General features: G+C 43.5%; 1 protein-coding gene across 1 annotated transcript; it reads left to right on the forward strand.

The window, feature by feature from the left end:
* Positions 1–794: 794 nt before the first annotated feature.
* On the forward strand, positions 795–12,904 carry ZDHHC24 (zinc finger DHHC-type containing 24). The gene is made up of 4 exons (XM_018553968.1): positions 795–890; positions 970–1,211; positions 8,751–9,028; positions 12,513–12,904. Exons 2-4 carry the CDS (start codon positions 970–972, stop codon positions 12,824–12,826), a joined length of 834 nt encoding a protein of 277 aa, XP_018409470.1. The 5' UTR covers positions 795–890; the 3' UTR covers positions 12,827–12,904.
* Positions 12,905–13,215: the final 311 nt, after the last annotated feature.

Genomic DNA, 13,215 nt, shown 5'->3' on the forward strand with positions numbered 1-13,215 from the left:
CGTCACTGACTCAGCAGCGGCTATGAGGAACGCGCTGCTGCACAGATCGCCGACAGGTTGTCAGTTCCTCCTCACAGCCGCCAGTGACTGTCTTGGAGCGTGCGATGCCATAGCGATCCAGCTGTCCTGCATGGCATCAGGGAGGCCCCTGTGTTCCTGGTCTTGGCTGGGCCCCCATGTGCCCCAGGTCCTATAGTAGTAGCCTGGGTCGCTATGGCAATAGTTCCGCCACTGATTCACAGATCATGTCAAAGGACTTGTGAATGGACGACGCAGCTGTGTGGGCACAGCCACGTCAAATTAAGAAATCCACACCAGCCTACGGCTAGAAGAATCCGGCGATTCAGATACATGGTGTGGCTACAGGAGGGCAGAGAATTGTGATCTGACCATGTTTCACCCTAAATTTATTGGCCTAACATAGAACATGGTCAGAAAAGTAAACAACATGTGCAAAAACGCTTGCAAGATGCTTTAAAACGCTCATATACACGCAAGAAATGCTGAGTGTGAATGCAGCCTCAATGTATGTGTACAAGCTGTATAGGTCATTCACAACATAACCAGGTTACCATGGCATGTTACAAATCAGGTAACCGCCACAGCTATACCGCCTATTTCTCGTATCCTCTCTCCGTGATTGGCTGAAGAGGAGTGATCAGGCATGTGCAGGGCGGGCTAAAGGAGCTGACAAGTGACGATTGGTTAGCTATAACGTACATCAGCAAAAGGAGAGTGTTATTGTCCAATAGAAGAGAGTGTAGGTGTGGCCCCGTTTTGTATTTGCCAATAATGACTTCCTGCTTTGTAAGGCTGTATTGTGACAGAGTTGTAGTGTGCTCGGTGCTGTCAGTGAAAGTCCTCGTGTGATACAATTCATATTGGTGAAGGTAATTCTGTACGTTCCATACATTGTATGCCTTCATGATAGGGCCGATGATTGTTATAAATCGTGACTGTGTTTTGCAGATGAGCCGATGGGATCCTGCAGTGGTGGTACCTGTGTGCGGGACATGTATACTGGTGTCCTCTGTGGCGCTGGAGATGCTTTATGTCATCCTATCTAACCCAAGCAGTGCACAGATCCCTCTGCTACTGCTCTCATCCTACCTCCTGTTCAATGTGGTGGGGAACATGGTGAAGTTTGTGTGGAGTAACTCTACTATCGCAGGTGTCTTCCTGGAACATGACAATGTGGGCCAAGGATGGGTGTGAGTATCATATGTGCTGTTTTCTGTCAGATATTTGTAGTATGGCTGCCACATGCTGAATTCATTGCACAGCCCACTCCTTTTCAATACTAGCTGATAGCTGCACAACATCCGTTTCGCCTGACTTGATCGCGCCAGATCCGGTGCAATCTGATGTAAACAGATACCCCATAGACCAACATGGGGTCTGGCAGTTTTAGTTCTTTCCTCCATTGCAAGATGGAAGAAAAAACTGCATGGACACGAGTGTCACTACGGTGACATCATACTGCTCTGATCAGCAGCAGATCTGTGCACAATTCCACTCCTGATCAGCCTGTGGGAGAGGGGCCTTACAAGTGTACATGGACCCTACTAGCTGCTGCCCAGGGCTGACATGTCAATATTAACAATGTGCAGCCAACACTGCTGCTGATGACACTTGATGTTGACCAGAGATGAGACTGGGCTTGGTGTAAACCAAGTTCACCAGAGTTTGTCCAACGTTCAAAACTGACCACTAGTGATGGGCTCGGGCGTGTTCACAAGCGCCTTGTGCCAAGCCCGCCAGGAAGCTGTCAGCGTGCAGGGCCAATCACAGGCACTGAGACATTTCCTGATCTCTGCAGCTGCGGACCGGGAACATGTCTCAGTGCCTGTGATTGGCCCTGCGCTCTGACGGCTTCCTGGCGGGCTCGGCACGAGGCGCTTGCGAACATGCCCGAGCCCATCACTATTGATAACCCCCCCCCACCCCCTTGCCCCAATCAATGGCAGCAGTTGTGGCGCGGGCATTCCCTTTATGAACCAAAGCTGTTGGGCCAAGAATTCGCCTCTCCATTGTGCCGTCGGCACTGTCAAATTTTTCACACCAAAGCCAGGCATATCACAAATTTTTACATGTCGGCGCTGCGCCGGCACATGAACAATTCATTCACATGTCAGCATCAAGTGTGTGTAATCGGCAGCACAGGTGCTGGGTACACATTGTTGATATTGACATGTCAGCCGACAGCGTTTAATAGGGTCGGTGTATGCCCTTCAGTGTATGCTTGTCACTGTTTGCACAAACTTTACATGCATACAGACTACTTAAAAATAAGGATCTTGCTACCAGCAATGTCCTGCATTTTACCTTGTATCAATCAGTATGCTCGCAGATGAATGTGCTGGATTAAAGTGTATGTATAGCCAAAAGTTTGTTTTGGATAGTGCAGGGAAGGGTTAATTACCCCTGCCAGCATTATTTATTTTGATGTCTGTCTATCATTAGGTAAATTTTCTCTCACTTCCTATCCCAGATATGCAACAGAAAGTTAGAGGAAATCTCCCATACTGGGCTGGTAACAATGGTTACCAGTACAAACGGAAGGGTGAACCAGACCAATCAAAATTTGACAGTGGGTCTAACCCAGAACGTCCCTCTAGCTGTTGTGGAACTACAAATCTCTTGAGGCATTTAGGGGTGTGGAATTCTTATCGCCCGATGCCCGGGACATGCAGTTTCGGGTGCCGGGCGAGTAGTTTTTTTTCTACATTTAGCCCTGCTCTGCTTTGGGCAGGCAGCATGGCTAAATGTAGAGGGGAGCCATTTCGTACAGGTGATATTGATCGGCTGTACAGCCATCCAAGTTCATTTGTAATCAGCCTGATTCTCACTCCCCCTCTCCTCTCTTTCTCTGGCCGTGTCCCCAGCCGCTGCCTCTGTTAGCGCTCTCGGCTGCCTTTCTCTACACCCCTTTGTCTCCCTTTCTGCTGTGGTTTTTGGGGTCCCCTGCTCTTCTGGGGGACCTGAGACCACGGCAAATTAGATCAGATTAGGGAACAGCAGTGAACGCCCGTTCTGCTCCGTGAGAGAACTGACACAGGACGCTGCACCCTATCACAGGAGAACGAGCACAGTGCTGTGTACTTACTCCCGTATTGCAGGTGACAAGGTCAATAAAGAGAACCTGTCGCCTCCAAAGCAATTTAAGTGTGAAAAAAATAGTCAAAATAAATAACAACTAAAAATTTAAAAAACAACAAATAATAAAATATGGAAATTATTAGAGATGTAAAAAAATAAAAAGGCGATAAAGTAAAAATAATAAAATAAATGAAGATTATAAATAAAAATGTTTACAAAGTAAATAAAAATTAAAACCAACCCCACTGCCCCCGCCATCTGCATGCAAATAAACACATGCATAGGGCGTTGTGTGTGTGTGTGTGGGCGATCTGTGACCGCGCGGCAATCATGCGGATGGCCAGGCGGTCACAGAATCGCATACCACCGCCGATTGCGCTGGCAGTGCCATTATTTCAGAATGGCACCCCAGTCACGCCAGGCAGATTGCGTGGTTTCCCGCTGCAATACCCCCATAATCAGGGTTGAAAACTGCACGGTGCGTGTCACGAAAAAAGGTCCATGTATCTTTTTTCAGCGATTGCACACAGATGTAGCCCCATTGAAATGGGGCCGTGCAGCAAACGCTGTATGCAAACACACACGATCGCCCAAGTCTGCACCAGGCCTAAAGGGTAAATTCACTTTCCCAACTAATTTTGGAAAATAGAATTAGCCACACAAATCTGGCCCCCTCTCCCTCCCTGCTATGCGGTGAATGGTCCGTCCGCCAGTATGGGTCTACTATCTGTACCTGTGCCATGCATTCTAAATTTTGCTCACAAATTGCAAACACTCATTGGTCAGCGCGGTCACCTGACCACGCTGACCAATGAGAAGCACGACTTGGCACTGCCAAATACGGTTTTGGTTAAAAAAAAATTTGTATCAGGACAAGTATTGTCATGAAGGACAAGTAGATTGGGCCCCCGCTTTAGTCCTTGGACAAGTATTTTTTTTTAAATTTTCACACCCCTGGGCATTGCAAGATTCTCACAGCCACAGGCATGACTCAGAGACAGATGCATCACGCGATTTGTAGTTTATCTAAGTATATCTAAACGGGTGACAAATGCCTCCTAGTTGTGGCAGTTTCTCCTACAGCAGAACATATTTCAAGGCAGAGATTACAAGAAACCTATAGTGAAAGAAATGAGTAGATTTCTATTGCTAACCACATTCTAATTTTACCTGCTGCAAACTTGTTGCAGTTCAGTGACTTAGTATTAAAAGCAGAGGCTTTTAAAACTAGTATTAAAAATTAAAAGTTGCATTTTCAGTTGAATTTGGTGAAACCGCTTGAAAGATTCATTGTGTTGACCTATTTCAATTGCTTTTGTTTGATTTGTTCATTGCAAACAACTGAAAGTCTGTAAATTTTGCAAATTAACGTGGTTTGCAATGGGGTTTGAATAATTTTGAGTACAACCTACATAATACTGAAAATATTATTCCAGGGGAAGATTTTCAGGAATTACGAGAGATTGGGAGTAGTTGGCAGCTATCCTCTACTAACGGTAAAATATACCAATATTTTCTAGAGACAGTCATGGGTTAGAACATGACATTAGTGGGTGTAGGTCTGACAACCTGACTAGCAAATAGTTTTGGTAATCTGCAAACGAACACATTTTCAGACAGCAGAAAACCAGAGCAACCAAATAGATTTGCTCAGGTTACTGCAACTGGCTTAGTTAAAGGATAATATACCTACATAGTTACATAGTTAGTCAGGTTGAAAAAGACACAAGTCTACCGAGTTCAACCTATAAACCTACAAAATCCCTGCCTTTATAGCAGAGTAAAGGAAAGGAGTGTTTACTTTCCCACCAGGCTGGGAACCATTCACACCATAGCTAGCATGCGGAAAAAAGCCCACATGCAGGCATGTGTTTTTAAGTTGTGCTGTTCTGCTATGTGCGGTTAACTTATTGTATGTGCTATTATTGTATACGCTGCAGCACTAGGTAAAACATTACAGCACATTGTAATACACTGCACATTTTTCTAGCTCGCACCAACACAGCATTGTGTAAAAGTAAACAATATGAAATAAGTCTATTTGCCTTATCCTTATGTTGAAACTAGAGATGCACCAATACCGGTATTTCGGTATCTAGCACGAGTACCAATATTTTTTGGGGTACTCGCCAATACCGAATACTAATACCGGCATCCCGAGGTACCATGGGCCAGGCTTCCTAATTGCCTGGGAAGCCGGTGTACTATCCAAAGAACACCAGCTTTAGTCTCCCTCGTGACACTGCAAGGCAGCCTGGCTTACTGATTGGTCAGGAAGGCAAGCTGCCTTGTAGTGTTGTTAGGCAGCGTGAACCCAGCTTCCTAGCTAATCAGGGAGGTGGATCATGACGTGTCGCCCGGCTTCCTGATTAGTCAGGAAGCCAGGCTGCCTAGCGACAAATGAAGCCGTCTTTCTAGCCAATCAGGAGGAGGGTCATGACCCGCTGTCCGGCTTCCTGATTGGACCGGAAAGCCAGCTCCATGCTCCCTCGTGGCACTGCTGGTCAGAGTGAATCTCCCTCTGACTGGAAGTTCCATTATTGGAAAAATGGATTGTCCCCAAATTATAGAAATCCGTTATTCGGAGCTGGTTCAGTAAACAGGTAGAAAGATATATAATATTATCAAATTGAATATTTAATCGTAGAAAAACTTAAACAATACATCCACAACAAAACATTTAAAAACAATTAAAAAACTTCCCTTGGGTAAACAGTGGTTAAAGAATCATGAATGATCTGCAGGCCAACTAATGTGGCATGAAAGGTTAGAGCAGATACATACAATGTAATTCATGTACGGATACAGAGTATCCCAAGTTACTCACAGCTCATGTAGCTCGGGGAGAGACTGTCCTGCTCGAGTCCCACAGCGCTGAATGATTTAATTTGCTTCAATAAGCGTATCCAGTGGTAGTAGTTGGGATCCAGAGATAGGGATATGTGAACAGGGCTAAAAAATGTAAGCGCCCTTCCCTTTTCCCCTGCTTGGGACTCTATCTAGCCCTCGGGCTTGAATTTCAAATTTGAGAGCTATCCCAAAAGCACTTCCATATATGTGTGTGCGGCCGCACAGTGAACAAGGCGGAAAGGTAGATGCAGGTGCAGGAGTCTCGACGGTGGGAAGTTTTCCAGGTGCCGTATTGGATCCACAGGCTGTGTAAATAGCGCAAACTGTCGTCCGATCGTTTTTTCTCTCAATCTCTGCTGGATTGATGTAACATCCGATGCAGCTAGACTCAGACCAACATCCGAACCGGCTGCGCTCCGTCTCCGCACTTCGAAGCCCAGCTACACAATGCTACTGCCGAGACTAATGTGCGGGATGAGCTTTGGTGAGTGTCCAGGGAAGTTGTTAGCACACGTGATTCTTTAACCACTGTTTACCCAAGGGAAGTTTTTTAATTGTATTTAAATGTTTTGTTGTGGATGTATTGTTTAAGTTTTTCTACGATTTAAATATTCAATTTGATAATATTATATATCTTTCTACCTGTTTACTGAACCAGCTCCGAATAAGGGATTTCTATAATTTGGGGACAATCCATTTTTCGAATAGTTTTGCTGAAACCCTGGGGACTGGTATACTATATATTAATATTGTTCTGGCGTAACTCCATTATGTTCCCCTTTCTTTTTTGCACAAGTTCCACTATTGGGTTAAGTATCGAGGCATTTTGGGCAAGTACGAGTACCAGTATCGGTCCATCCCTAGTTGAAACTGTGTTGGGTAACAAAGCAGCCCAATGCTGTTGGTCTGAACTAGATCAAGAAAAGTGTTTATTAAAGTAATTATAGTTCCAAGTAGTTTGAACTCTGTTAAAAAAAAACTCTGACGTTTTTAAGAAATTGTTGCAAATCACCTATCACACTTTTGGACAGCTTGGTGTAAACATACACTACTTGTCAAAGGTTTTAGAACACCCCCATTTTTCCAGTTTTTATTGAAATGTATGCATTTCAAGTCCAATGAATAACCGGTAGGCTTCAAATCATGAAATAGCCAGCACAGTCTCCAGACTTAAACCCCATCGAGCTGGTTTGGGATGAACTGGACAGAAGAGTGAAAGCAAAGCAACCTAGAAGTGCAACACATTTGTGGGAACGTTAAAGAAAACTATTCCATGATTTCTTTTGGATGTCTAATTGTTTATTTGTTCTATGCTTTATTTTCAGAGTACATTGAGACATTAAACTGCTTAAATTTTAATAAAAACTGGAAAAATGGAGGTGTTCTAAAACTTTTGACTGGTATTGTAAATATGATGGATAGACGGACAGAGACAGTTAAATTAGGACTAGGAGGTGAGGGATTTTCACTCATCCTCATAGTTAGAGCTGATCATCTCCCTGCAGAGAGTGGTGACTGTCAGTCACAGCTCCCGGCAGGGTTTCCCCCCTCCCCTGTCCGATCCTCCAGTGGTGACTGGAGGAATGGACGGGGGAGGGGGCAGGCACAGCTGGCTCTGTCTCTAGATAGGCAGAGCCCGCTGTCAATCAGCTAGCTGGGTGGATCTCGACTGTATTGTCGGGATCCGTCCCGGCTTCGCAGCTCTCAGTATATAGCAAGCTGTAGCTCGCTATAAACTGAGCTTTGGGTCATGAGAGGACATTAGTATATGTCCTCCCGAGACCTTAAAGAGAACTATGGGATAAAAAGGTTACCCCATAGTTCTACCCCATAGGCAACGGAAAAAAGTTTTACAATAGTTTTCCTTTAAAAGTGAACTTAAATTTAATATATTAAAATATCATTTAAATATATTTCAAAATGGATAAAAAATACTTTGTGTGCAACAAATTCCTTTACAAACCTAGATACTATCTTGTATACATATCCTGTGCATAGAGCACAGCTGTGGAAGTGACCTAGCAGGCTCACCTACTACAGGCTGCCTGCAAAAAACTACAGTACCAGCTGCCCTGCACAAGGAAAGAGCAGCAGTGACGGGTCTAAATTACAGGAAATTCCCCACACAGATCTGGAAGAAATACATAAAGGGCACCAAGATTCAACTAAGAATACACATGGCACCTGTATTAAGATATTATGTGCTTGTCCCGGAGTTCAGCTTTAAAGGAAATTTGCACAGAGTAAGTGTGGAGGCCACCGTTGCTGATTTTCTCCTTCTGAAAATGCAGCACATTATATGTCACATTGTAGTACAATATAAGTCACTGTTTGCCAAATATGCAGGTTTGGAGTTCTGACTTTACTGCTCTACAAGCAAAGTACTGAAGCCAGAGACAGCCAGGCAACTGGCATTTTCAGAAGATCCGCAATAGCAGCCCCGATATTTCTTTCAGTGCTGGTTTCCGGCAATGGGACCAATTACAAAATTAGGCTTTTGAACTCTTTTATTGCACTTTTATGTGTGTAAATTCAGTTTTGGTATATTTGTATTTAACATTTTAAGGCAAATTCAACAGAGTTACAGGGCTGCATGTTCAGGTATATTTGTATATAGTCTTAAGCATAAGAAAATAATAGGACCAGGGTTCAATATAATGTTGAAATAAATCAAATTGGCACAAACAGTATTTACTTGTATAAATTCACAGTAATGATTTTGACTTGTTTATATGTAAAGGCATTCAAATTCAAAAGCTACTGTTAAACTGCATGATTTTGATTTTTTGTTCTCTTTTAAGATATTGCTATGCCTGCCAGACGCACATTCCCCCGAGATGCCATCACTGCTATACCTGCAATGTGTGTGTCCTTCGGCGTGATCACCACTGCACATTACTTGGAAAGTGTGTTGGCTTCTCCAACTACAGATATTTCCTATGTGCTCTGCTGCATGGGTGGTTGGCACTACTTCTTGTCACCATTCTTAATGCTGAAATATTTATAGATCTACTTCATGAGGGATTCGGCCTTCACAGCTTCTTTCTCCTATTTATGCCTTGGATGATGTTGATTTTAGGTAAATATTACATTTTTGTTTTCTGTCTACGATTCACTGTAACTCAAGAATAAATATTTTGGATGAAACTTGCACTGATAATATTAGAGCACAAAACACATAAGGATTTTTTCTGTTAAAACTTTTGTAAACAGAACACAACTTGCCATTAGATTGCTGCCATCTATTAATTTGGGTTTAAAGGGCCTTTCCCTACTAAACCTCTGAGTGTCTAGGTGACACCTAAAGTGATATTTAACCTTCGTTTTATTTTGGTGTCTTCTTTAAACTGCTCTTCTGTGTTCTCCAGCTTGTCCTCCAAACCGCTCTACCCGATGCAGGTGTATCCCTCAGTTAGCTAGCTGGCTGCCGAGGAGACACCCGTGTATGCTCACACCCGCCTATGCCCGCACCTAGCTGTGTGCATCCATAGACATACAAGGCGTGCGGCAAGCCATGCCCCTCCTCTCCTCTCAACAGATTGGCTGACAGCAAAAGGACCTTGGAAAGGTGCTGGGCATTTTTGCCTTAATGCAGAGAATGCATTAAGGTAAAAAAATTGCCCAGCCTTTAGTACCACTTTAAGGAATGTTTGTATTTTTCCTGGGTGATCTTGTAGCAGGTAGTAAGTAGGAACCAGACGTTGGGGCCTCTTTGGAGTTACTGATACAGAAATTGGGAGCTGAACCCCAACATTGATAATTATCCAGAATAGGTCTTAAGATGTTTATCACGTGGAGGCAGCTCTCTAATGTTAATTACGGGTGCGATAAATATGAGATTTTGTAACAAATAAAGTTTTTATATTTTTACAAGAAAAAGGTCTCGGTCTGTTAGTAACCATCTTTCAACAGTGTCCACTTCTCTGAGAACACTGCTACCATTTTTTTGTGCTCATTAACTCTGGTTACTTGACCTAGATGACCTATTTCAATTAATACAAAGGGATATACATAGTATATCGGAGCTCCAGGGTACCAAACACCTTTTTTCTCAGCTCTCTAATGTTCCATGACCAACAACTAGGTCCTTTAAGTAAAGGAGATGAGAGCACCATAAAGTTTCACAAATCCAGAAATAATTTATAAAGTAGCTTTCGCTTTGCCTGGGCACTTTACTAATTACTAAATTGTTTCTGTCTCTGATAAACTTTGTAGTGCTCTCATCTCATTTACTTAAAGATCCTGGAGGTTCTGGGCAGGGGTCAACTGTGGGAGCGCCTCAAAGTTTTCAATCTGACCAGCAAAGTACCAAATCTCCAGGTGCAGGTGAGTCCATAAATAGTCCATGGTTAGATTCTCATCTCCTTTAGTAAATTGGCCATAATAACTCTTGCACATCTCTGACACTTATTACAGGTAGGCCTATTCTGGATCTCTCACCTATATATGTCCCATAAATAGCTAGGCAACCAGCACTTTCAGGAGACCAGCAAAGGAAGCCCCCTACTTCTCTTACATGTGCTGCATTTTGCATATCAGCCACCAGAAGAAGCAGGCATGCATCTAGGAACAAAGTTCCTTGAATTATGTGGAAGATGCCTGGACCAAGCCATCGGGGAAGAGACAGGGCAGTGGTTTGTATGTGAGCCTGTTCAGCACTGTGGCCTTTCTCGTACTTCCACTGACCATTCAATCACTTCTCTGAGGCCTCATAATCTGCTTTGATTTGGAGCTATGCCCTGCTATAATCCAGTGCTGGCACCTCCATTGGCTGTTGAGGTTCTTGGATTACTGAACAGTAGGGAGTGGAGCACAACACTGGATAGGTGCAAAAATCAAAGCTTATATTTAGCATACACCTGGAATCAAATATTTGTATAATTCAGATGATCCCTGCACTTAGGAGATGCCTGCACTTAGGCTGGGTTCACACTTAGGCGTATTGAATATGCGCGTTGTCGCACGTTTTTACCGCGATTCGAGGTAAAAAAAACGCGCAAGAAAAACGCCCGTTTCCGAGGGCTACTTGGCTGTATCCCAATGAAAACGCGAGACCAAAATGCCCCAAAGAAGTACATGTACTTCTTTGGGCGTAAGCCGTTTTGTATCGCGTTCGTACGGGCGGAAATACGGCAAGGTGTGAACCAGACCCATTGAATACAATGGGATTTAGATGTTTGAGCGTTTTGTAGAGCGTTCTTCGAGCGTTGAACGCGCTACAAAACGTTCAGGTGTGAACCAGGCCTTAGCGTCTCTTGTTTTATGTTGGCAAGTCTGCTTTAAGGAGCTACAAGACAGTTTGGTGCCACATTTAAAGTGCATGTTAAAGCAAAAAAACTTTCTTTGCATATCTCCTTCAATTCATGCTCATTTTGTTTCCCTTTAACCACCTGCTGTCCGGCCGTTTTTTTATTAAACGGCCGGGCAGCGGCTTCTTGAATGCGGGTGGGCTTTTTCAAACATCCCATCCCGCGGCGCGCACAAGCGGGAAATCAGCCTGCAATGTAAACAGCTGCCAATGGCTGTTTACATACAAGCGTTCGGGCGTCTGTAGAGACGCCCGATCGCTTGTAATATGCATGCGGGTGTGCCCCCCCCCCCTACGCCGCAGCTGCTGCTTGCGATCACAAGCTCCGCTGTGTCCCGTGTGAGCCCGAGACCAGCACAGCAGCTCTGCGGCCGGAGATCAAACGGAGCTCAGTACACAAGCTCCGTTTGATCTCCTCTTCGGAATGCAGGCAGTGATGTGTATTGCATCACTTCCTGCATTCAGTGTCACTCTCCGGTACAGAAACCGGAGAGAAGCTGGTGAAGCAGGTGTTTTGCTTCATCAGCTTCTCTGGGGGTGCCTAGGTGACAGGGGTCTTAAAGACCCCTGATGACTTCATAAAGAGGACTTGTCACTAAAAATTAGCTATCACAAAGGGGGCTTGTTAGTCCCCTATGTGATAGCCATAAAGTTAAGTGAAAAAAAAATGTTTAAAAGAATTAGTTACAAAAGCCCCATTTCCAAACTGACCTGTGCCCAGTGTACAGTGCATCGGCTTTCTGCGTTACTCTACCCTCCACAGGCAGAGAGCATAGAAAGTTATCCAATCACAAGCTTTCTGGCAAAATCAGCAGGCATTTCTTGCACTTATTGAACAGTTATAACTGAGCCTTTGAATCAATAGTTTGAATTTAAACAACCATTCAACTAGTGCAGTCAATGAAAATTTAGAACTCCTGACCTACATACTTGTTCTGGATCAAAAATTATTAAAACCTTTAGATGAGCAAGACTTTTAACATTTTTTTAAAGGAGAGTTAAGCACTGAGAACCTCCATTTAAAAAAATATATTTCAAATGAATTTGTAGGCAAAGCAAGGACAAAATGTTTTATCTTGTATGGAATTGCCATTGCAGTTAATTCTTGTGTGATTTCTGTATTTCTGTTTTGCAACCAGACTTACAAGTTTGCTTTTTTAAGTGTTTATTGCCTATGGTGGTCAAAAACTTTTACTACCGCTTAATATTATACTGGTGTTATGCAGCATTTTCTAATGGCTCTTCTCTTTCACAGGTCAAGTCAAAGCATCAACCTTCTTATTTGCCTTTGTGGCCGATACTTGTATTGTGGGATTCCTATTCTGCTTTGCATTCCTCGCTTTTCATTTCATTCTTCTATACCGTGGAGCTACTACGAAAGATTGGTTTGGTGGTCATGCAGCAGATTATGATCATGGCTGGAAAAGAAATGCCAAGAACTACTTAGGAGAGAGATGGTATCTAGTTTGGTTATCTCCTTGGATACAATCAAGATTGCCTGGAGATGGTATACATTTTGAGCCTATGCATCTTTCTGCTACTGTGCCAACCAGGAAGTTTGCCCAGTAGTCTGTGCAAAGTATTGTGAACTTCCAGCTCTGCCATTGTTGGGTATGTGAATCATTCCGGTCCATTAAATTAAAATATACATTTTTACAGGAAATATAAAGATTTTTGGTTATATAAATGAAAAGAACTTAAAATACAAACCAGTTTGCTTTCGGAGATGAAGTCCAATACAGAGATGAATAATGAACATGCAACCAAAGAGCCATATGGCCACTTTTTAAAAAACATGATTCTGGAGGGACAAAGGACATTTAGTTGTAACCTTGGTAGATGAAGTTAAGCAAGTAGACACCCTAAGGTGTCTCACCCTGCCTTCATAGTGCTTTCTTGCCTCCCCATTGCACCGCTGGAGGTACTTGTACAAAACAGTTATTGGCTGTCTCCCTCCC

Source organism: Nanorana parkeri, unplaced genomic scaffold (genome assembly GCF_000935625.1).
Source record: "Nanorana parkeri isolate BGI_ZX_2015 unplaced genomic scaffold, ASM93562v1 scaffold136, whole genome shotgun sequence".
NCBI classification, from domain to species: domain Eukaryota; kingdom Metazoa; phylum Chordata; class Amphibia; order Anura; family Dicroglossidae; genus Nanorana; species Nanorana parkeri.